This window comes from Mesoplodon bidens (genome assembly GCF_964165515.1).
Source record: "Mesoplodon bidens genome assembly, chromosome: 16".
Lineage (NCBI taxonomy): Eukaryota > Metazoa > Chordata > Mammalia > Artiodactyla > Ziphiidae > Mesoplodon > Mesoplodon bidens.
In genome coordinates, this window is record NC_138173.1 from 58,418,865 (window position 1) to 58,444,216 (window position 25,352).

The following is a 25,352-nucleotide window of genomic DNA, read 5'->3' on the forward strand; positions in this document are numbered from 1 at the left end:
CTTCTAGAAATGTCTCGGCATCCCTTGAAAGACTGAAGGGCACTGTGGCAACATGCGACCTTTTGAAACTCTCATGGTATATCCTTTCCCTGGAGGGAATTCTAAGGCCCTCCTGTCTTGTGTTACCTGCTGCGTACCAACCACTGGGGAAGGACACTGAAAATTTAATGAATTTAAGAAAAGCTGTGCAAGCTTCCCTTCTGGAGCAGCCTTGGGGAAGAGGGAGGCCGGCAGAAAGAAACCAAATAAATTATGCTGCTCCCAAGTGTGGCAGCTATAGAGGACAATGACAGGGATTTTCAGATGGACTATTTTTCTGGTGCCCATTTACCTCCGGGGCTGATTTCACTACTGTGCTGGCCCCAAGCGGGGCAATGGTGAAGGAATCTGATCAACATTAGAGGTACCAACGCTAGAGACAGAAAATTGTGACTCTCACAACTGCACAACTGAGGGCTACTGACATGGAGAGTAAGGGCTTGGAAGTGCAGTGTTTTGCACGTGCCTGTGTGTGTGTGTTAGAGTATGAGGAAGAAGAATTCAGCACAGAACTAAGAATATAGGACAGGCATAGCCAGGGAGGGGAGGATGGGGTGTTGAAAGAGAAGCATATGGGGCCAGATAAACAATTTATCTGGAAAGTGGAAACATACACAACATCCAGAGAATAACCATTAACAGACAATGAAAATATCTTGCATTCAGCAACTGACATAGAAATGCATTTGCCATATATTTTTAAGTGGAAAAGAGAAGGCTATTCCACTAAGGTAAAATGCCATTTCTTATAAATGTGTGTGCAGCGACAACAAGCTGAAAGGACGCACATCAAAATGCTTGTAGCAGTGATTATTTCTGGATGTTGGAATTAAAAGGGAATTTTAAATATTTTTCCTTTGTGTGTGTATTTTCTAATTTTTCTATATTGAATATACAAAAAGGAAAAAGTAATACATGTTTTTGAAAACTATGGCTTCTACATTTCTTTTATAACCATCAATGAGAAAACATATTTGGGCAGAGGAAGGAAGGAAGAGGTTGGAATAGGGGTCTGCAGGCTATAGCCTGTGGGTCAGATCCGACCTGCTGCCTGTTTTTGTAAATAAAGTTTTATTGGAACACAGCCACCTCATTCATTCACATGCTACACAGGCAGTGTTCAGTACTTGTGAGAAGACCATAGGGCCTGTAAAACCAAATGGCCCTATCTGGCCCTTTACAAAAAAAAATTTGCCAACCCCCTGGGTCAGAAGAATCCTTCCTTTGATATTGGATTATCCATTGGCATTATTAGCTGTGTGAGCTTGAGGGAGTCAGAACCTCCCTGTCCACTTTCCCCATATATAAAGAGAAGGATAACTCTGCTTAGAGTCATTAATGCATAAGAAGTGTTTAACGCTGTTCCTTGTATGTTAGGAAACTCTCAAATTATTCCTCTACCTATTATTAACTACTTCTTTTATAGAAGATACATCATTCCACTATTATCTAACGCAACTGCCAATTTTGTTAGTCAAAATTGCTCCATATTAGCAACTTCAGCTGTTCTCATTTCTTCTGTGTCAGTTATAATCTCTGAGATAGTACCAATGTCATTAAGGTAGTTTGGGGTTTGCTAATTTGCCATGAAGGGCTGGGATTCAATCTAGCACTGTTGCACCCAAGTCCAGACATTTGAACGACTGAAATCATAATGCTATATTTGTATTACACTTTGTTACTTGTGAAACACAGGCAAACTAGCACAAAATGTAGCTATGGTGTGACATTCTGTATTTCTGCTCTGCTACCCTAAACAGAAGCTTCTCAGATAAAGACTATTCTTTCCACCCTACAAAATAACACCTGTCTCTTGAATTGCAGTGGTTCAGCAAGCTTCCATGACATGGTGACAATCACTTCTTGGCACTGAGTGGAGATCCAGAGACAGCCTGCCAAAACGTCTTTGGGAAGACCTGTCTGAAGGAAACATGGGTCTCCGGATCCTGCAAAATTTTGAGAGTCTATCATTCAAAATCATTTAAAGATGGCATGTGGGGGCTTGGTACAGATTCAAAATTGGAATTTTTTAAAAAAGATGGGGCTTCTCCAAGAATGAGACAGGAAGAGAGACTTGATTATCAATGGAATGTAATTATAAGAAGTTGCAGATAGGAAAGGATAGGATGAGTTTCATGAAAAGGAGGCAAATCAGGAAACTGAAGGACTAATCAAAGTATTCTTATCAATGGAAATGAAGAACGGCTTTAAATTCAGGGCTAAGTCTATCAAAGGAAGAAGAAACTCAGTTTAATCCAATCAACACTTATTAAATGTCTATTTTATGCCAGGTACTGGGTTATCACAGCTATAGGTGGTAAGATAAATCAGATGCTCCTTCTACCCTAGAGGAGTTACTGGGCTGGTGGAAGGGAGATGAATGTGTAAGCAAATGATAAGTCTTATAATATTAACAATAATAGCTGTCATTTGTTGTAAAAATATGTAAAGAAAATACAGAATGAGAAAAATGAATTCTGCTTGGAAAGGTCCAAGGAATGCAGGAAAGAGAAGAATAATTTGAGTTAGGCCTTGAAAATTACTAAAAGTTCACTAGGTGAATATTGGGACAAGAACAAGAGCGGTCTGCTGCGGTTTTGGAATAGGATGGATACAAGGAATGGCTAAAATGAAGATGAGGAATGATTATGCCAAGCTTAAGGATCTGGGCTTCATCCAGTAGGTTTTATTTATATACATATATACATATACACATACATACATCTACATATACACACATATATACATACACACATATGTCATTTTTTCTTAAATGCACGAAGTGACCCGGTTGAGTCTGGTTTAAAATGACAAAAGAATGATTTCCTAGAGAGCTATAAAGTTGGATCATGGGAGATTGCGTAGCAGAAAGATGGAAAACCTAGACCACAGAGATGCGAGTAAGAATCGTGAGGGGATGTACACAGGATACAGCATGTTTTCAAACTGAAATGCAAAAGTGGAGGCAAAAAGTCTAAACCCAGAAGAAAGGGAAAAACAAATGAATAAAATTCTGGTGTGGGAGGAGGAAGGGTAGGTGGGCAGGGAGGAGAGTATAGTTAGGGCACTGGATTTGGCACAGAGATTTTTTTTTCCCTCAGAGACATAAAGGAAACAGTGAAGGAGGGGTAAGAACGCAGATAATATTGCAGGGAGGGATGTTGAGACAATTCATCACTACTGATCTCTACTCTTCGAGTAATGAGAGGGATGGGGGCTTTGTGGAAAGGGAGTTAGGCATGGAACCACCTTTGGTGACTGGGAAAGGGAAAAAGCTTCAGAATCCACCTGGGCCAACAACTCATACATTGGCGATGTCTCATCCACACATTTGTTTTTTTCCCAAGACTGCTTTGAGCTTATCATTTCACTCATCTAGAAAAATGCTTTATCACTGATGGGTGTTGAATGACACTCAAGAGAGGAAAATCGAATTTCCTCAACCTGACACTCAGGCCTTCTCCAATGGAACTCTCGATCTACCCCTCTGATCTATCTCCACCTCCTTCACTGTTCCCTCCTCAGGATTCAGAAACCCAAATGCTTTCAGGCTCAGGCAGGTCTAACACAGCGTAAAAAGAGGCATGGTCTGAGGCAACAGGGAGTGGTGAGGTTCGTGGCTCGGAAGCTGTTATATTTTCTGTTAAAATTCTATCAGGGACTTACCTGGTGGCGCAGTGGTTAAGAATCCACCTGCCAATGCGGGGGACACGGGTTCGAGCCCTGGTCCAGGAAGATCCCACATGCTGTGGAGCAACTACTAAGCCTACGCACTACGCCGTGCGCCACAACTACTGAGGCTGAGTGCCACAACTACTGAAGCCCATGCGTCACAACTACTGAAGCCCACGCGTCACAACTACTGAAGCCCACGTGCCTAGAGCCTGTGCTCCGCAACAAAAGAAGCCACCGCAATGAGAAGCCTGTGCACTGCAACGAAGAGTAGCCCTGGCTTGCCACAACTAGAGAAAGATCGCGCGCAGCAATGAAGACCCAATGCAGCCAAAAATAATAAATAAATAAATAATTTTAAAAAATTCTATCAGGATCAAACAAAATATGTAAATACAATTTGATATTTCAGGGACTTTCTCTTTTAAAATTGTACACGAATTCAGCCTCCTCCAAGCAGATTTCCTAATAAACCAGACTCATAGATAAGAGTTCCTTCTCAAGTCCTCTTTGGTATTTACCCTAACCTTCCTTTGTGTATCACTCACCTGTACTCGTATGATGCTATCTTTCATAGCACACAGGTCAAAACATGAGCTTTGTATTCAGATGGCCCTGGAAAAATCCTTGACTTTGCCACTTTTAGCCTGGTATGACATAAGACAAGATACCTAAGTTTTCTGAGTCTCATATTTCTCATTTGTGAAATAGGAATAATATTACCTTATGGGGCTATTATGAAGACAAAAATATATGCAAAATACTTACTGGAGCGCCTGGCATGAAAACACTCAAATATTTTTAATAATATATGTTTTTCCCTAACATCATGATAATTTTCTTAATTATCAAGAATCAAATCTTCTGAATTCTTTACACTCTGAGTTACTAGAGAAATGTCTTGGGAGTATTTGATGCTAAGTACCTGCTTGGGAGATAAGTTGATATTTATTTGCAATAATTAGACTACTCAAAAAGGCATGGGGTAAAGCAAAATTTTGGTGGGCTGGGGAAATTGAAGTTGATAGTTTTTAGAGCCCTAATTAGAGAACTGAGATACTCTTAAACAGTGAAACAAGAACTACACATACACATGTATATATATGCATATACACACACACATATATACATTTGTATCATTCTTTACCATTTGCAAAGTAATTTCTATACTCTGCTTCTTACAAACCTTTGTATGGAGTCCATAGTTATAGATCACCACCAACAACAGTAACTGATACCAACTTTGTAAGGTACGTTATCATAATTTTATTTTAGAGAAAGGGAAACTGAGGCTCAGAGAGGTTAGACTTGGCCAAGGGGACTCATCAGTGACTCATCAGCGGAGGGGACTCCATCACAGGTCTCCATACCCCTGCTTTCTCTAATCTTTCATAACTTTCCAAGATATGAAGCTTGTCAGGAGCAATTAAACACTTAACAGCCACATCACCCTAAAATAAATATGGGAGTTGGAAAACGTATCTAGTGGAACTCTGAATGAGGAACATGAGAGTCCACACACAAACGGCCTAGAATGACACTGGCCAAGACCTCTTGAGGACAATAGTATTTCATGCAAACAGTGCCACAGGCTCTTAAATAGAATCAGTCCCATGTGTGGGCTTCAGTTCCCTCTGTTGATGCACAGCATCACTCTCATCACCATAAACAATGCTGTCTGAAGGAGGAGCGTCATCGGTCCACTTAGCAGGTGGCCTCTAAAAGGGCTCATTTCCAATCCCCCCGAAAGCACGCAGCAATAGAGGCCCTGCGCATACAGCCTGGGCTCTGTGCGGATGGATGGGAGATCTGACTCGACAGGAAGGTAGTACACAGCATAGTCATTTTCAAACAGGGATTGGGAACGAAACCAAGGGGAGGGGATCTCCAATTTTACAATCTGACTTCAGCATGTTCTAATAACACGCAAAGTAAAAAGCAAAACAAAACAGAGTAATTAACAAAACCATCAGGAGAAAAGGAATCAAATTGATACAGAAGCTGAAAAGCAAACAGGGACTTCTCAGGACAGGTTGTGCTTCATTGACTTAATTCCTCTGACAGGGTAAAAAGCTCAGGAGCAAAGGAAGCTAGACCTTTGGTCATATTTGATTTAGTATCATGTGACATTCTCACAGGGAACTGGAAAGGTGGAATAAAGAGGGGGAAGAGAAGGAGAAGCTGGATCTGGTTGAAAGTAAGGAAGTATGAGATCGAATTGGTGGCTATAAAACCTTCACTCTGCTCCTGGAATTGGGAGTAGAAAAACACGCTAAGAGGAAGTCTTGTCCGTTTCGGGCCCCTACTCTGATTACTTCTAAGCCAGACAACCTGCTGGACTGTCCCTAAGAATGGGTCTCCTGTTGTCCCACAGCAACGTGACTTAGCTTTAACAGTTGCTGGTAATGCAAGAACTTGTGTGCCCTTGCCCAGCTCAGTTTAGCTCTGGGCCTCTGTTTACTCAGGGGAATAACAGGACACAGGAGGAGATGCCTTCTAGTCTGACACCATGGAACCAGTGGTGTCTTGCTTTTCTATCTCACTGCGGTGAGCATGGTGCAGAGCCCATGGTGGTCCTCATTAAATGCTTCTCACTTACTAAACACAGACCAATAATGAGGATGACAGGTAACGTTTATTGAGCCCCTACAATGTACCCGGCACTGCTCTAAGTATGTCCTAACTCCTTTCACCTCCCAACAAGCCTGTGTGGTAGGTCCTGTTGATGTGAAGCACTCAGCTTGAGTCGCCCACTGAAGTATGGGCCTCGCTTCCTCACCTGTAACAGCTTGCAAGATTGAGAGCTACAATTTGCTAACACTGAATGGTTCCAGATAGTTCTAGGTACCTGACAGGCAGACAGTACTCAGCAGAGCCTCTTGCACATAGAAAACCTCCAAGAAACAACTGGCATTATGCAGGATGTCAGGGGTTTTCTAAAGCAGGACTGCTCCAGGGTTACAGCTTTGGTAAGGTGATTCCTTCTGGCTGGCACTGGCATTTCTCAGGTCTCAGAAGCCTTTGGTGTGGGTCTGCTATCTGGTGCTGGCCGGGAAAAGGGTATCTTGTAAGTGAGAGAGGCACTGGGATAAGGGTTTAGAAAGCTAGCTCCTGACCCCAGCTTCCCACTTCCTGGCCTTGGGACCTAGGCAAGCCTTTTCCTTTAGTCTGTTTCCCACACTATAAAACCTATAAAGGTGATGAGAGGAGGGGAGGGTCATCCAAGAGAAAACTGGTAACCATAGCAACCCCCCCACCTGTGAGAGGAACCTTGATTATAATAATTCTACAGAGAGCAGTCAGTAGGTGATACAAGAGCAGTGTATGAGGTGTATTTAAGTCTATGCTGCTGGTTAAGGAAAGTATATTCCTTCTGTTCTTGCTCTGATCTGTGAAACAACACATAGTTCATTTGGTGACAACTTCCATTCTTATCCTGCCACATACCAACTCTAATATTAAATAAATGATGCATTTAGAATATCAATAAATGATATTCCTTAACTAACTTAACAAAGAGGTGCTGACCTGTGATGAAAATGGGAGAAATAAAAACAATGTATGTTTTTCTTAAAGTGAAATGTACTCCATTTTTAAGCCATGAGGGTTTTTTGTTTTTTTTGTTTAAAATTCCTTTGGTTTATAAAATGGTGGTGAGAGTAGTTTTTAATTGAAAAAGCTATTGATGAGTAAAATATAAAAGTGCCAACTGTATGCTATGGCAATGAATATTTTCTGAAATTTAACTCATCTGTGAAATACAAGTATCTTGGATGCACAGGTGTAGGCTCAACAAGCAGAATCTCAATAAGACAAGAGAACTGTCTCCTTTTGTCAGCAGTACATCTTCCAACAACTGGCTGACTATACCTTTCTTTATAAGAATGTTCTTGTGTGAAAAATGCATAAAGTGGATTTTCAAACTCAATCTCATTATCTATAACTATATATTATAAATAAATGAATAGAAAACTCTATCTATTCACCTAACTACCTTTAACCTAAATGATCCTACAGCTAGTATGGAAAGACGCAGGATGACACTTTCAGTTTTTCCTTTTAAAAACAGTATGTCCATTTTAGAAAATCTGGAAAGCACACAAGCTTGTAAAAAACAGCTTTGAGATATAACTTGTTTAAAATAAATTGCACAGATTTGAGGTGCCAAATAGATAACTGTGACAAAGATATGAAGCATTTTCATCAGCACAGACAGCTCCGTGGCTCCTCTTTGTATCAATCTCCCTTCTAGTACCCCGCCACACCCCATCCCGGAAGTAACCACTGATCTCACTGCCATCACTGCAAGTTAATTTTGTTGTTCTAGAATTTCATATGATTGGAATCACACTGTGTGTGTTCTTTTCTAACTTCTTTCTCTGAGTACAACGTGACATTCATTCATGTTATCATATGCATCAGTAGCTGGTTCCTTTGTATTGTTCTGCAGTTTCTGGTGTGAATATGGCACAGTTTGTTTTACCCATTCTACTCTTGATGGACCTAAGGGTTGTTTAAAATTTTTGTCTGAGTAAAGCTCTTTCGGATATGAGTGGACTGGAATTTTTATGAACATATGTTTCCGATTCTCTTTAGTAAATATCTGAGAGCAGAACGGCAGATCATCTAATAAGTGTGTGATTAACTGTGTAAGAAATTTAGTTTCTGCATCTGGTGGCACCATATTTACTCACAACAACAGTGTACAAGAGGTCCAGTTGCTCTACATCTCAGCAACACTTGGTGTTGCCAATCCTTTGAACTCAGCCATTCTACTGGGTGTAAAGTGATATCTCACTGGGTTGTATCTGCATTTTCCTGATGACTTAATATTGCTGGGCATATTTTCATGTGCTTATTGGCCATTCTTTTACCTTCCTTGTGAAGTGCCCAAATATTTTGTCCATTATTATTGGTCTGTCTCTGTTCCAGCTAAGCAGGTCTTTGGGGCTCTGTATCTCCTGCATGTGCCCTACTCTCCAGATGTCAGGGGGGTGATTTGCATTATGACATCAGCTCTCTGATGGGTCCAAAAAAAAAAAAAATCCCCACTGGTTTTCTGTTTGTCCAGCTTTTTTTTTTTTTTTGGCTGCACCGTGCAGCTTGTGGGATCTTAGTTCCCCAACCAGGGATTGAACCCCTCGGCAGCAAGAGCCTGGAGCCCTAACCACCAGACTACCAGGAAACTCACTGTGTCCAGCTTCTTCTTGTGGTAAGGATCAGAGTGATGACATCCAAGCTCTTTACATATCAGAGCTGAAATCAGAAGCCTTCTGCATCTAATGAGATGACTTTCTTCATTTACTCTTTTTTTTTTTTTTTTTTTTTTTTTTTTTGCGGTACGCAGGCCTCTCACTGTTGTGGCCTCTCCCGTTGCGGAGCACAGGCTCTGGATGCGCAGGCCCAGTGGCCATGGCTCACGGGCCCAGCTACTCCGCGGCATGTGGGATCCTCCCGGACCGGGGCACGAACCCGTGTCCCCTGTATCAGCAGGCGGACTCTCAACCACTGCGCCACCAGGGAAGCCCCTCTTCATTTACTCTTAACATGACGAATCACATCGATTTTCAAAAATGGAATCAACTTTACATTCCTATGCACACATGACCATGATGTAATATCCTTTTTGTCTATTGTGAGATTCAACCTGCTTGTATTTTGCCGAGGTTTGTAGGTTTGTGTTCGTGAAGGATATGGGCCCGTACCACACCATTCTTGTAAAATCTTTGTCAGATTTTGGTATCAGGGTTAGTCTGGTCTCATAAAAGGAGTTTGGAAGTGCTCCCCCTTTCTCTATTTTCTGAAAGAATTTGTGAAAATTTGTTTGCTAATTCTCAATTGTTTTAATTCATTGGAAAAAGCCTTCTGTGCTTGAAGCTTTCTTTATGGGAAGTTCTGATTAAAAGTTTAACCGATTAAGAGATCCATGGCTATTTAAATTTTCTAGCTTTCTTGAGTCAGATACTGTTAAGTTATAGTTTTTAAGGAATTAGTCCATTTCATCTTAGTTGTTAAGTATGTGGGCATAAACCTGTTCATAATATTTTCTGCTCTTTTAATGAATGTAGAAAACTTAGTGATATTCCCAATTTCTCACTTGATGCTGTCTTTTTCCCCCTCATTCAGGCTATCTAGACATTTATCAATTTTTGTTGATCTTTTCAAAGAATCAGCTTTACCTTTGTTAATTTTCTTTATTGCCTGTATGTTTTCTGTCTTCCTGATTTCAGCTGAGATTAGTATTCTTCCTTCTCTAACTCCTTAAGGTAAAACTTTAATGAATCAATTTCAACTCTTTCTTCTTTCTTTTCTAATATAGGCATTTCATGCTATAATCTTCCTCTAAGTTCTGTAGCTGTACTACACCAACGCTTGAAATATTAATGTTTCTACTATCATTCAGTTCAAAATACGTTTTAGTTTCTCTTGCGATTTTTTTTCCCCCTCTCCCATCTGGTTACATGGATGTGCATTAAGTTTCTAAATATTTGGGATCTCCTTGATTATCTTGGTAGTGATTTCTAATTTAATTCTGTTTCGGTCAGAGAATGCACCCTGTGCCACTTCAGTTTTTTCAAATTTACTGAGACTGATGTGTGCCCTGGCGTATAGTACATCGTGGTGAATAAGTCCCCTGAACTGGAGAGTACACACATTCTGAAGCTGTTGGGCGCAGCGTTCTGCCTGGCATGTGGTCGTGGTCACATACAGTTTATAAAACAAATGAATTAATTATGATTTAACAAATAAATGAAAAGAATAGGAAGGGACTGGTCAAGGGGCTAAAATGAAGCTACAGTTGACCCTCAAACAACGAGGGGGTTCATCCGCCTGCAGTACTGTCAGCCCTCCGTATCCATGGTTCCCCTGCATCCGCGGATTCAATGAACCATGCAGTCCTATTGCATTTGCCATTGAAAAATATCTGCGTATAAGTGGACCTGTGTATATCAAACCCACTTCGTTCAGGGGTCAACTGTATTTAGAGAGAAAGGAGGTAGCCAGTGTAGCTAGACTGAAGATGACAGGATGACTGTAACTGAGGAAGCAAATATCCAGAGGATGTAGGGGACATCTGGTTAAAGGCAGAAAAGGTTGTTTGTAGAAGGGAATAAGAGCATGCTTTCTGAAACAAGAGGCAGGAGAAGACAGATGGCTAGAGGGTAAATAGTTTTAGGGAAATCCCATCAAACAGCGTGTAAGTTTTCAGCATAGCAGAAACCAGACCTATACTAGCGATGAAGAAAGGAACTGGGAGAAAGCATGTTGGGAGAGCCACTCAACAGGCCACTGGGATGAAGAAAAGGCTGGGGGAAGGTATCATGGCTCCATGGAGGCCTGGCACGTGAATCTGTACTGGGGGGCAGTCATGAAGGGCTTTCTTCAGCAAAGTTTTCTATAACCCAGGAACCTAAACAGGGTCTAGGGGTGGGTTTCAGTAAAACCTCAGCAGAACTTTCTAATCATTAAATTTTTCAACTATCAACTTCATGGGACAAGTTCTATCACAGGGCTTTTATCCTGGGAGCTACAGGATGGGTTACTTAATCCAGAAGAGGAGTAAGAAAGGCTTTTGTAGGAGGTGGTATCTGAACTAAAGCCCAAAAGGAAGTTGGAATTATCCAGGTAAAAAGGTGGGTTTGAGGATGGTAGAAGAAAACATGGCATTTGAGAGCCCTGCAGCTCAGAGTAGGAGGGAGTCAGGAAAACCAAGCACTGTAATTGCCACCGTCATCCAAAATCTTGGACCAAAACAAACAAACAAAAAACAACAGTTTGCTTTTAAAGATTATGAAATGCTGGGCTTCCCTGGTGGCGCAGTGGTTGAGAGTCCGCCTGCCGATGCAGGGGACACGGGTTCGTGCCCCGGCCCGGGAAGATCCCACATGCCGCGGAGCGGCTGGGCCCGTGAGCCATGGCTGCTGAGCCTGCACGTCCGGAGCCTGTGCTCCGCAACGGGAGAGGCCACAACAGTGAGAGGCCCATGTACCGCAAAAGAAAAAAAAAAAGAAAGAAAAATTATGAAATGCTCATCCCTGGAGGTGTCTGAGCAAAGGCTGTCTGGCCATCTAGCAGGGATGTTGGAAAGGACATGTGGGGAGACATCTGACTGAAGTGGTAGGGGGACACTCGTTCCCCACCCTATTTCTTCATGGAAGAACTTCCCTGACTAACACTCCTGGCCTCTCTCTCCTCCCCTCTGTTTGGTGCCCTTGGAAGCAGGAAACGGGTTTGCCCAGCCCAGCCTCGCCTCATGTTCTGTCCTGTCTGTGACCTGTGTGCCTGATGCAGTCTGCTTTCTCCCAGGCGGTTAGAGGGGCACTTCCCAGCTGTGCCAGTGACCAGAATACCTCATTTAGAGGGAAAATATTCTTAGCAAATCAATTCACCTGAAGACCCAAAGGATATTCTCCAAAAAAGCTTTACCAGGAATGAAGCTGATATTCTGATCTCCATTCGTATTTCTCATTGAAAGGCGTATTTTTAAACTGACCCCATAAAACCTCAGATGACATGTGAAGTCACTTCCAACATTCAGAAATCTATTATCCTGAATCATCAAGACAACCAAATTCAGCATCCTAGGTTTAAGAATGCTGAGGAGTATAGAGGTGATGTTAGTAAGCTTTCTATCAAAGGGTGTTAAAAATGAAGAATAAATGCTGTTATTGGAAAATTAATATGTGGGAAACTCATGCCCTGATGATGTCAAAACTCTACTATGCAGATATAAAATGCTGCTTGAGATTCAATAAAAAATGTAGAGCAGTTCATACAAAAGAGAAATGTAACAAAACACAAAGATATACAAAAGTAGAACACACTATCCAGAGGGAAAACCAATGAAGACAAGAAAATGTGCAGATGAAGCACTGTGGTAGTTCAACAAGTCCACATTTTATTGGGCTATACTGGGTTCCATGAAGTAGTGTTCTCACAGGTACAGCACATAAAATAATTACTCCACTTCTTTGGACACTTGTTTACTACACACCCCACTGACCTCCATGGGTAATTCTAACTGTGATAAAAGACTAGGAAGACAATAGCAGAAGGGTAAATGTTAGCAAATGCACAGAACCCACAATTCAAAGGTTTCAAAGAGATAAAGAGGTTTCCCCTTTATTCAATAGCATAAGCGGAACTGCCAGATTTCAGGGTGCTACATCCCAGAGGAATATTTTGAAAAGGGGAAAGAGGTACAAATGGGCAGTGTCTGAAGCACAGAAAGAACCAGAAGTATTCACTGATTTTGTAGGAGACCACTGAGAAATATGACGAGTCAATACTGACCACCTGCAGGGGACATTCACAGGGTAAGTGTTTATTCCTGCAGACATCTAAAGGATTCCCACCTGTGTTCCACGAAGCAGGCCATGTGGAAACCTTTTACACATTCAAAATAGCTTCTAAAAATGCACTTTGTATTCTGGGGAGCTCTGAGTGCCTCACCCACGAAGATAAGTCTTTAAAGTTGGGAGGGGAAAGAACCCTTTACAGAGGAAAGGCTTGATGCTGAAGGAAGTGAGTTGATTTTAGCAGCCACCACAGGAAGAATACCAGGCACAGCCAGGGGCTGAAACTGCCTCAAACCTGAAAAGATTCTTAACTGTGCATAAAAAAGAATCCGAACATTGCCTGTGAGCTTACACCTGGCCCCAGTAGAGCTTCCTCATCAGCATTCCAAGCCCGGCCTCAGAAAGCTGGGGAAAGAATCTTGCAAGCACAGGAAAATAGACAAATTTCTTTCCTTCAACCCTAATCTGATGATTTAAATTTATCTATCCTAATGCCTCTCAGGTGTTCTAACCATCTTATGCCTGTTAAGAGCACTTCTGCAGGGAGTTACCACTAGTAGCATCTCTTCTGATTTAACTCATCTGCCATAAAATAGCAGGTGCCTTCTGGACACAATGAAATCCTCAGAAATTCTAATAGGAAATTTGCACAATGTTTTCAATACTGGTGTGTTAAAACATACCATGAGTTTCCTTAGACTTTGGAGAAACTGGATGGCGGAAGGGGGAGTTTGTTTAGAATTTAATGTATTTTAAGCAAAGGCATCAGAAAGATGTTAATGTAGTGGAATTGTTGGTTGAAACCAATTTAAAAAAATGAAACAAATACCAAGGTTAAAGGGTAATTTTCAAAAGAAGTTAAAATCGTGACTCTCATCATATACAAAAATAAACACATGTTTAAGATTTTGTGGAAACTGATAAGAGGTTACAACCAACACAAAGGAGAAGCCAAAGAGCAGACACGTGTTCAGATCAGGAGGAATGAAATGAATGTGTAAATGGGAGACAAAACTCACCTTTTCCACAGTGGATTGGGAAGCCAACTGAACCTCTGTGGGATGGAATTTACACATCTACCAACAAGAATTATTTTATACTGCTATCACTTACCTACAACTTACAGCGGTGTAGACCAGCTTCGTAGAATGAGAATTAGATAACCCGGGATGATGTGTGCTATTGAGGATGCACAGTTTTCTATGGAGGCACAATTTTTTCTCTACACACATCACTGACTGTTTTATTTATTGCTGTATTCCCCAAACCTGGTACAGGGTAGATGCTCCCTAAATACTTGCTAAATGGATGTCTACTATGTATCAGGCATAAAGCTAAACCCTTCACATGCATCATCCCCTTTAACCTTTCCAACAACCCTTTAAGATAAATATTATTCTCAGATCACTGACTTGAAACTAGCTTGTGTGATGCTGCACGGTTATTGCTTGTCAGAGGTCGAGGCGTGGAGACCAGGGGCGGGTGGGAGGAGGAGGATTCGCCTCAGGTCTGTAATCAGAAAGCCCATCTTTTCTTTCTTCCTGATTCTTTTTTCCATTCAATATGTCTTTTTTATTTATCGTCATGGTCCCACGCGCCTCTAAATTAAGGGATTGTTTATATGTTACAGAGATGTAACATGCTTCCCTGATGAGCATGATATTGGAGACCCTTGCTTTAAGACACATAAATGAACAGCAGTACTCAGGAAAATCTAAGCATAAATAAGAGACATATGGACATCTTTATTGCGGCCTCGCAGATAAGCACAGGATACTTACCAGCCCAGATCCCAACCCCCATCCTTAAGTGCTCATTATAATTTTCAGGATAATAAAGATGGATGAATTCATCAGTGTTTAGGTGTGTGGTTTGTTTTCATAGAAAGTGCAGCAGCACTTAGGAAAACAGCAGCAGCTAACATTCACTGCCTGCTTACTGTGACCATGAACTACTTTCAAACTCTGAGGCGGGTACTATTATCATCTCCTCTTTACAGGTAAAGAAAGCGGGAGTACACCAAGTCACCTTCACCGAATCACAGAGCTAAGCTGCAAGTCTGGGCTTTGACCTGGCACTTGTAACCCCCTCCCGGCCCTCACTCTAAGACACTCTACTGTCTGCATCGGCTGCGGAGGCTCTCTCTGCCATCATGTCTTGATTTTTCACAATCCTCTTTGCCCAGTTTATCAGAGCCTACAAGGGTACTAGGATTCCTGCAGCCGCCAGCATCACAGGGCTGGTAACTGCAGGCTGGCTTCAGTCCTGAAAGCCATCTTCGGGCCACTTGGCACCTGTGATCATTTGGGTAGTTTACGTTCACCCTTGGAGAGGAACAGGGGACAAGAGTGGTCTTCTGAGGCCTTGAATAGGTGAAGGTCAGAAAGATGTGTGTGTCAAGTGTTAATCTGAAATCATTCTCTCCTAAGTCCCCCAATAATCCCCTGCTTTCTTTTCTTGCCAGAAAACAGGCTGCCCTCAGAATGAAGTAACAGTATGATTTTAGACACCTCCAGATGAGTTTCGACATGAAGAACAGCACAGTGCTAGTATGTAGAAGGTGTCAATACATGATTAACTTAGTGGTTTGTTTATAGCATTTCATTTAATCTTCACAACGACTCTCTGAGATAGGTATTGTTATTATCATCTCCATTTTGGAGATGAAGAAGGGAGGCTGAATAACCTGTCTAGGTTAAGCAGCTTGTCCAAGATCTCAAGAAGGTTGCAATTTACCAATACCAGAGGTGTTTGCGGAGACCAAGTATGCCACCAAAAGCAATGTGACAGCTGTTTGCAACACAAGGCCACGTAGCAGAAAGCTTTAGGAAGTGGTGCCATTTACTCCATAAGCATTGAAGCAGGAGATCTTTATTTCTGACGGGGGTGTAATGCTCATCCTTTTCAAACCATTATAAACGCTTACCCTTCCCTCGAGGGTATCACAGAATTCCCACCCCTAACAAAAGGTAACACTACTTTCTAATAAGATCATGAAAAAGGTTTTGCCATTACTATCACACAAGCATTAAGAAACAGACATTATCTGATGAAGGTTACCATAATCAGCCAAATGGTTACTAACTGGTTGATAAATTTTAGGGGTGGAATAACTGATCCTGTATGGGATTTTCTTATATCCTTAAGGGAGGGACTAAGAAAAAGAATCTAGACACTTGGAATCTAAGCTAAGTTCTGACACTGCCTTCAGGATTTCAGGAATTTCATCCAAATGGGCCATTATCTCCAGTCCGGAGGAGAAAAGAAGCACATTACGGACCATTTCTAGGCTTAAGTTAGGAGGATTTCACTCTCTGTTAACTCACTTTGAGCTACACCTGTGTGTTCCTTACATATTTAAACATTACTAACTTGGTCATCAGGAATCTCTGATAATGTAACTCAGCGTTATTTAAATGTTATTTAGAGACTTCCCTGGTGGCGCAGTGGTTGAGAATCCATCTGCCAGTGCAGGGGACATGGGTTCGATTTCTGGTCCAGGAAGATCCCACATGCCGTGGAGCAACTAAGCCCGTCCACCACAACTACTGAGCCTGAGCTCTACAGCCCATGAGCCACAACTACTGAGCCCACGTGCCACAACTACTGAAGCCCGTGCACCTAGAGCCGGAGCTCTGCAACAAGAGAAACCACCGCAATGAGAAGCCCGCGCACCACAACTAAGAGTAGCCCCCACTCGATGCAACTGGAGAAAGCCTGTGTGCAGCATCGAAGACCCAATGCAACCAAATAAATAAATAAAAATAAAATAAAATAAAATAAAATGTTACTTAATATTAGAAGCCTTTTTTTTCCAAATCAAGTTTTCTGGGCAATTTGAATATGTGAAACAGACACACCCACCTCAACCCAAAGCATGTCCCTCTGGCAGCCTCTAGTGCAACCAAGGGCGCCACGGAACGCACTTTGAAAACCACCCATCTAGTCCTGCTCTAAGGAGGTACGATCTGCCCCAGATTTTGAAGCTACAGGGTAAAAACTGAACTGCAAAAATAAATGCTTTCTGTTGGATGTGACCCTTTTCAAAGTGAAAAGCGAGTGAATATAGAGAGGTTAGCATTTCTGAAGATGCAAAGTATGAGTCTGGAAAGGGCTTGGCATCAGGTGTGCTGAGCTACTCGACAGCAAGTCCCTTTCCCACTAGAGGGTCAGTTTTCGCTTAGAAGAAAGAAGAATTTGGACTGGGATGAGATCTTCTCAACACTTTTTCCCACCTTGAAGCACAGTTTTGGTGCACAGGGCATGTTCCTCCATCCTATCTTTCATTATAGGGTTTGCAGAAGAGGAGGGTGGGAGGAATGGTACCCACGCTCAAGCAGAATCTCAGGGCAGGTGGGCAGGCGAGGTCTGCAAAAGACCCCCTTACTCTGATGGGCTCCCACCGTGGACCTATCCACTCCCCCTTACCCACTCCATTCTCCAATTGAGAGACACGATCCTACAGGCTTTTACAGTTCATTATGCTGTCATATTTCCTGCTGCCAAGCGCTTCTCAACTTCCACATATAATACTCGAAGCCCCTTGATTTAAAGGGAGTCTTAATTTGTGCTTTGAGGGTATTCATCTCAGGGGCAGTGAGTTAGTATTATTATATTCAGCCCAGAATTTTCCTATTTAGAAACCTTTTCTTAAAACATCTACCTACGGACACTGTAACCAAATTAATTTGAAGGACCTCCTCCCTTTCTTTACTCTAGGACTGCTACACTCTTATTTTCTCTAGGATCCCCCAACCCCTTACCCTGATTACCACATACTTTTATACTGGACATTCAAAATCCATGGTTCCCTGTAATAACCACTTATGCTTGTTAAGTAGCATGGCGTGCCCGGATCTGGAATTTATTGTTCCTTTTAAAGTAAACCCATGCCAGACAATTTCAGCAGGGAGATGCTTTTTCATTTTAAGGGTGTGGGAAAGGCCACTGAGATGGGAAGAGGGAGAGGGAGTGAAATATTTCGGTTACTGCATACTTTACCAGTTATGTCATGCTGTTTGAATGACTCACTGTAGATCTGATACTGATTCGGACAATGTTTCTTCAGCCACTTGCAGACATCCTGCTGAGTCCACAGAGCCACCGGTTTTGACAGCTTCACCGTAGCCGACTATAAATAAAGAAGGAAAAGAAGATCTGTTAATGCCAGCCTCATGCCTAGAAAGGCACTGCTGTTAGAAGTCTTATAGTGTGGTAAAGGCTACAGGCTGGATTCCCTGAAGATAAATATCTGACTCTTGTCTTCCTCTGAGCCTCTGCAGACCTTCTCCATGCCCCTGAAAGCCAGAAAGAAAAGGTCCAGGTGCAGAAGGCCATGAAAACTACACCTATTCTCAGATTCTCTCTACTGGGAGAAGTCCCCAGGAAGTAGTGTTTTCTGATGATTCCTTTAACAACAAGACAATTAGGTTGCTAAGCAACTGACTAAATTTTAGGGGTGAAACAGCTGCCCCCAAGTGGCCTTTCTCTGTATCCCAAGAAAGTGTCCATTTCTCACTATCCTCTGATATCTCTAGGACCTAGGATAACTGGCCCCAGCAGGTGCTAGTAATTATTTTAGGAATGAATGTTACAGGATTTAGATACCTACATACAAATAGCTCCTGAGAGCTCTGGATTTAGGGTGGTCCTGTAAAGTCTAGGAATTATTTACGCACAGTAGGTAAGGAAAAAGTCAATTCCACCAGCACGTGGGGAATGGTAATAAGATAATGAGTGTAGCTAGACTTCATGTAGAAGCCAACTAGCCAGAGTCATTTATTGCTCACTGGATCTTTCAGGGAGGCTCATGAAACAAAACAGAACACAGGGGCTTCCCTGGTGGTGCAGTGGTTGAGAGTCCGCCTGCCGATGCAGGGGACACGGGTTCGTGCCCCGGTCCGGGAAGATCCCACATGCCGCAGAGCGGCTGGGCCCGTGAGCCATGGCCACTGAGCCTGTGCATCCGGAGCCTGTGCTCCACAATGGGAGAGGCCACAACAGTGAGGGGCCCGCATACAGCAAAAAAAAAAAACAAAACACAAAAAACAAAACAAAACAAAAAAATGGAACACAAAGGTGCAAAGGACCCAGCCTTTGACCAATGGCAGGTTAGAAATACATTCATTCATCAACAAGCATCAACTGTGCTAGATGCTGGTCTGCCTCACAGATCCCAGGGACTTGGCTGAGGCTAAGTGAAAGCTTAACTAACTAGCTATAATCTTTATCATTCTGGATCAGTGTTTGCATTCTGGATCAGGATTTTAATACAAGTAAGTTCTCTAAAGGATGTAGGACAGTACACAGACCTGGGCTTAAATATCACTGACCTCACTAGGGATCATTCTCTTTCACTTCTCTTTCAATCTCTCAGATTATGTGAAGGGGAGAGCCTTGATTTTGTATGAGTGTGATTTAACATCTTCCTAACACCTGCTAACATGATCTTTGACAAAGAGAGGGCTTCCTTCAGCCTCGGAACTGTCATTGGAAAGCAGAATTTTCATCTAGCATATAATAACTGCTGTGTTTTACTTTTTTAATAATTAAGGTTACCTTTATTTTATGACAAATAAATTATGGCAAAAATACATTCTATTTTCTGTAGTAATACCTGATTGCTTTTAAAACAAATTTGAGTTAACAAAACCTGGGTCATTATTTACAACTGCCAAGATACAGAAGCAACTTAAATGTCCATTGATAGATGAATCGATAAAGAAGGTGTGTGTGTGTGTGTGTGTGTGTGTGTATAATGAAATACTACTCATCCATAAAAAAGAATGAAATTTTGCCATTTGCAGCAACATGGATAGACTTTGCGGGTGTTATGCTAAGTGAAATAAGTCAGAGAAAGACAAATACTGTATGATATCACTTACATGTGGAATCTAAAAAATACAACAAACTAGTGACTATAACAACAAAGAAGCAGACTTGCAGATATACAGAACAGGCTAGTGGTTACCAGTGGGGAGACGGAAGAGGGGAGGGGCATGATAGGAGGAGGGGACTACGAGGTACAAACTAATAGGTATAAAATAAGCTACAAGAATATATTGTACAAAACGGGGAATATAGCCAATGTTTTATAATAACTATAAATGGAGTATAAGCTTTAAAAATCGTGTCTCACTATATTGTGCACCTGTAACTTACAATATTGTACATCAACTATACTTCAATAAAAAATGGGTCAATTTCAAGAAAAATTAAGGAAACAATAATACAGATGGTAATAGTAAAAACAGTGGAAGTGAAATGCAGGCGATTCAAGTTTAGAAAACAGTGTTCAGGTGTTATTTTTTATTAGTATATTTTGAATTGTATGATCCTTTGGGCCATCACTTATAAAATCATTACAAATGAAACATCATTTTTTACTTTGTGCTGTGGTAATTTTTTCTCTTTCACTCTCAGGAGTGGCAGATTGCATTTTTCCAAAGATGATTTTATATATGCACATATACATATATACACACATACATATCTCCTTTTCACTGATTGTGACTTTCATTCCTCCGATATTTGGGGTTGATGTTGTCTCCGTCTGCATTTTGACAGGGTTCATGGAGGGCCTAGCCAGTGGAGTACAGCAGAGTTGGTGCTACCTGTGACTTCTGAGCTACATCAGAAAAGAGACAGAGCTTCTGCCTGGCTCACCCTCTCTGGCACTCACCTTCGGAACCTGGCCACTATAGCATGAGGAAGCTCTGACCATATGAAGAGACCAGGTATAGGAGTTTTGGCCAATCCCCCAGCTTAAAGTCTCAGCTGACAGCTACCACCAACCCTATCAACTGTCAGACAAATGAGTAACCAAGCTTTAGATGATTCCAGCTACCAGGATTCAAATCTTCCAGCTCAGACGCCATGATGCAGAGACACACATAATCCACGAGCATCATGTATGTCTTCCACCATTAAGTGTTGGGGTAATTTGTTTTGCAACCCTAGTAACTGGAACACTCAGTGAGGATACAATAGTTATGACTGTGCTCCCCGGAGTGCCGTGCACTTAACAGATGCTCTACAGAGCCACGGTGAACAAGCGAATGAATTAATGAAATGAAACCATTCTCACTGAGCCTGAGCTCACAGACCTGCCTTACTTTTTTTTTTTTTTTTTTTTTTTTGCGGGTACGCGGGCCTCTCACTGTTGTGGCCTCTCCCGCCGCGGAGCACAGGCTCCGGACGCGCAGGCTCAGCGGCCATGGCTCACGGGCCCAGCCGCTCCGCGGCATGTGGGATCTTCCCGGACCGGGGCACGAACCCGCGTCCCCCGCATCGGCAGGCGGACTCTCAACCACTGCGCCACCAGGGAAGCCCTGCCTTACTTTTAATCAGCAGCGAATTTCAAGTCTAGCCCTCGCTGCTCTACCCCGACTGTGTGCTGCTCACGTGGCTCCTAATCAGACTTGTCCGTCTCCCTACCACTCTGCATACTCTAGTCACAGCCTGCCAGCCATCTTCCCTCTAATCACTGCATACAACCATATCAATTGCTTTCCTAATTTTGATGAGAAAGAAGGGCCTCTGGCATGGATGGTGCAAATGAGTGCATGTTTTGTTGTTGTTTAGCTCTTTCCCTTTTGCTAGTCATCACTTTTCCCTCGCATGATTAGGAAGCCAGAGTTTCAGCTCTTTTAGCTAGGAATGCACTTCCTACCATGTTTCACAAGTCAGCACCTCTGAATCTGGCTCCTTCCTGCTCTAAAAATTTTCCTTCAGATTAGCTGAATGAGTTCTTAGCTGACACATCATTGCCCTGAAACCCCTTGCAAGTTTCTTGCAAGTAAAGCTAATCACATCTTTTGAAAACCCCTATAAACCAGTCACAGAAGGCTGTAAATTAGGAAGGGAAAGGCAAGAAGATAAATTGCTTATACATCAATATACCAAACTTCCTGGGAGGTCATTCTTTAACTTGCTCATTTCCTAGGAAATGGAGCACCCTCAGCTCCAAGACAAGTCTCATCAACTGGAGATTCAGGGGGAGATTAATCCAAACACACCAAGTCAACTCAGAATACATCCTCACCAGCTTACCATGTACTCTTGTGTTATAAATTTCCTTTTATTATAAATCCAGGTGTTCTGAGGCTAACAATCCAGGTGTTGCTTTGCTTTGCCTTCACAATATACTCTTACTCAGCAGTAATTTGGTGTTACATGCTTGGACAGCAATAAACACAAAGCTTCAGGTACAGATTTTTAAGACCACACAAACCTATGGGGATATGCCTCCGTGTAAACAGGCATAACAAATACAGTGGGGAGGGATACAGATTCCTACCATTAATAAGCCCTGTTTGTCTCTTACTCAGATAGTGATACATGTATCGGCCCCATTTATCAACTGATTCTTAGCCTTGGCTCTAATATGAACTTGTTATTAGTTTGCTACACATTAACATTTTTTATCTGAATAATTATTTTCTTAACATCTTTATTGCAGTATAATTGCTTTACAATGGTGTGTTAGTTTCTGCTGTATAACAAAGTGAAGCAGCTATACATATACATCTATCCCCATATCCCCTCCCTCTTGCGTCTCCCTCCCACCCTCCCTATCCCATCCCTCTAGGTGGTCACAAAGCACAGAGCTAATCTCCCTGTGCTATGAGGCTGCTTCCCACTAGCTATCTATTTTACATTTGGTAGTGTATATATGTCCACACCACTCTCTCACTTCGTCCCAGCTTACCCTTCCCCCTCCCTGCATCCTCAAGTCCGTTCTCTACGTCTGCGTCTTTATTCCTGTCCTGCCACTACATTCTTCAGAACCAAGTTTTCTTTTTTTAGATTCCATACATACGCATTAGCCTATGGTATGTGTTGTTCTTTCTGACTTACCCCACTCCGTATGACAGTTTCTGGGTCCACTCACCTCACTACCAGGACATGGAAGCCACCTGAGCGTCCATCGACAGACGACTGGATAAAGAAGATGTGGTCCATGTATACAGTAGACTATTACTCAGCCATACACATTCACTTGTGAAGAGCCACCATGGACTTCAGCTGCCCCAGTGCGTGCTGCCTTCTCTATTCTCATAGCAGACTTTTGTTTGTTCCGCCTCAGCTGCTCACCCAGCAGCCCAGGTCAACCTGCGCTCCTCTGCCTTCTGTCATGATGCCCCCAACCCCAAGGGCACCCAGGCTTGGGGAGTGAATGCCATAACCGGGCTCTTTCCTTTCTTTCTTTCTTTCTTTTTAATCAAAGTAGAGTTGATCTACAATGGTGTGCCAACCTCTACTGTGCAGCAGAGTGACTCAGTCAGCCATAAAAAAGAACAAAATAACACCGTTTGCAGCAACATGGATGCAACCAGAGATGATCATACTACGTGAAGGAAGTCAGCAAGAGAGAGACACCTACCGTATGCTATCACTTATCCGTGGAATCTAAAAGATGGCACAAATGAACCTATGTACAAAGCAGAAACATAACCTGGTTTCTTTAAAAGGCTTAGACCTGATTTCCACGGGCCATTTGGAACAAGCACGTGTTAAACGCACATCAGTCTATTTATCACGTTGTCCCACTGGGAGGTGCAGAGTTGTCCCATCTTCGTAGCTCCAGAGTGTTACTTCAACTCTCCTCCTTTCCTCTGCCACCCAACACTCATGCCTCTCTCCGCACCCAACGTTAGATAATTTTCTCGAATATGCTGCATTTTATTTCCCCCCACAGAAGGAGCCTAAACCGAAATTACAGTTTGTAAAGCAAAGAGATAGTATTTCATATTCAGTAGAAAATAATGAAAACAAATCTTGCCCAAGGCAAACATCAGAAAAAACACTGGCCCTGTTTCTTTCTCTACACTCAGGCCTGCTACATCATTCTCTGGATATCCATCCCTGGAGGCAATTTTGGTTTGTTCTGCTGCCCCTGAAAGAGGCTGGAGGCAGTTTGCTACCTTAACCCCCATGCATTGTAACACCAAGAGGAATTCTAGGCATTTTCTTTCTGAATTGGTCCTGGCCTTTCTATAGACAATCTGAATGTATATTTCAGATGGCTTCACGGTCTGTTTTTTCTTTTTCTTTTTTTTAGCATCTTTATTGGAGTATAATTGCTTTACAATGGTGTGTTAGTTGCTGCTGTATAACAAAGTGAATCAGCGATATGTATACATATATCCCCATATTTCCTCTCTCTTGCATCTCCTTCCCACCCTCCCTATCCCACCCCTCTAGGTGGTCACAAAGCACCGAGCTGATCTCCCTGTGCTGTGAGGCTGCTTCCCACTAGCTATCTATTTTACATTTGGTAGTGTATAGGGGCAGGACAGGAATAAAGACACAGACTTAGAGAATGGACTTGAGGACACAGGGAGGGGGAAGGGTAAGCTGGGACCAAGTGAGGGAGTAGCATTGACATATGCACACTTTCTGTTTTATAGAGACCTCACTTTATGCAAAAGACACATTACATTCCTGAGGGAAAAGTTGTTTGCAAATTACTTTTTTTTGCAAGTAATTCCTACTTTAATTTACCCTTATTCAATAATTTCAGCTACATTTTACAGTAACTTCTGATTTGTATTTAACTGGAGAGAGTTCTCAAGTTTTAAGTTCTTTAAGGTAAACCTGAAGCATTTCTGCTAAGTAATAAAAAATGCTTTAAAGAAGTCTGATATTGAAAGAACATATCAATATTACAAAGTGCTTTTAAAGTTAAATTTTATCTTGTAATTCAATTATCTCTTATTTGTTTTGCAATATAAATTCTCTTTTAATTTACTGTGTTTTGATTTATAAGAGAATGCTGAAATTTTAAGTCCCCAATAGTTGTACAAACTCTTAAGGAGCTAAGCTTACATGAAGCCCAGCGGGTTGATTGCGAAAAAGTAGAGAAAGCAAAGACTTGTTTATTTCCACTGGCAGGACAAAGCAAGCTTTATGGCCAAACATCAGGAAGTGGGCAACATACTTGCAGCATCTCATTATAAGCAAGCATTTGCAAACTCTAAAAATGCTTCTTCCTTCTCTTACCATCTTGTAATGTTTTTTCTTTAGTTCTAAGTCTTCTTTTTATTGGCTTCTATTGTGTCATCTTACTCAAGATTGGAAAAAGGAAGGAAGAGAGGGGAGAGGAACACACACACACACACACACACACAAACAATAACCCATTAATGTATATTTTAGCAGCTTTTATGCTCATTTACCAAAAAAAAGGGCCTCTAATGATCAAGAAGGATGGGCTAGTTCACAGAATACTTGGCATTTAAATTATATAATTTTAAAGTACTAATAACGCCCTCTTCTGCGACCTGAACTCTTTCATGAGAAAACAGTGGTTAGACAAATTTTAAAAGGTATCTCTTCTAT

At 41.9% G+C, this 25,352-nt stretch overlaps 1 protein-coding gene across 1 annotated transcript in view; it reads right to left on the minus strand.

Moving 5' to 3' along the window:
- Window positions 1–25,352, minus strand: part of SAMD12 (sterile alpha motif domain containing 12) — a gene marked incomplete at its 3' end in the record, with an annotated part of 243,925 nt that overhangs the window by 32,040 nt on the left and 186,533 nt on the right. Inside the window, exon 3 of the mRNA XM_081258420.1 lies at window positions 18,012–18,141. Coding sequence (XP_081114546.1) covers window positions 18,012–18,141 — 130 coding nt within the window. The remainder of the gene's footprint in view (window positions 1–18,011; window positions 18,142–25,352) is intronic.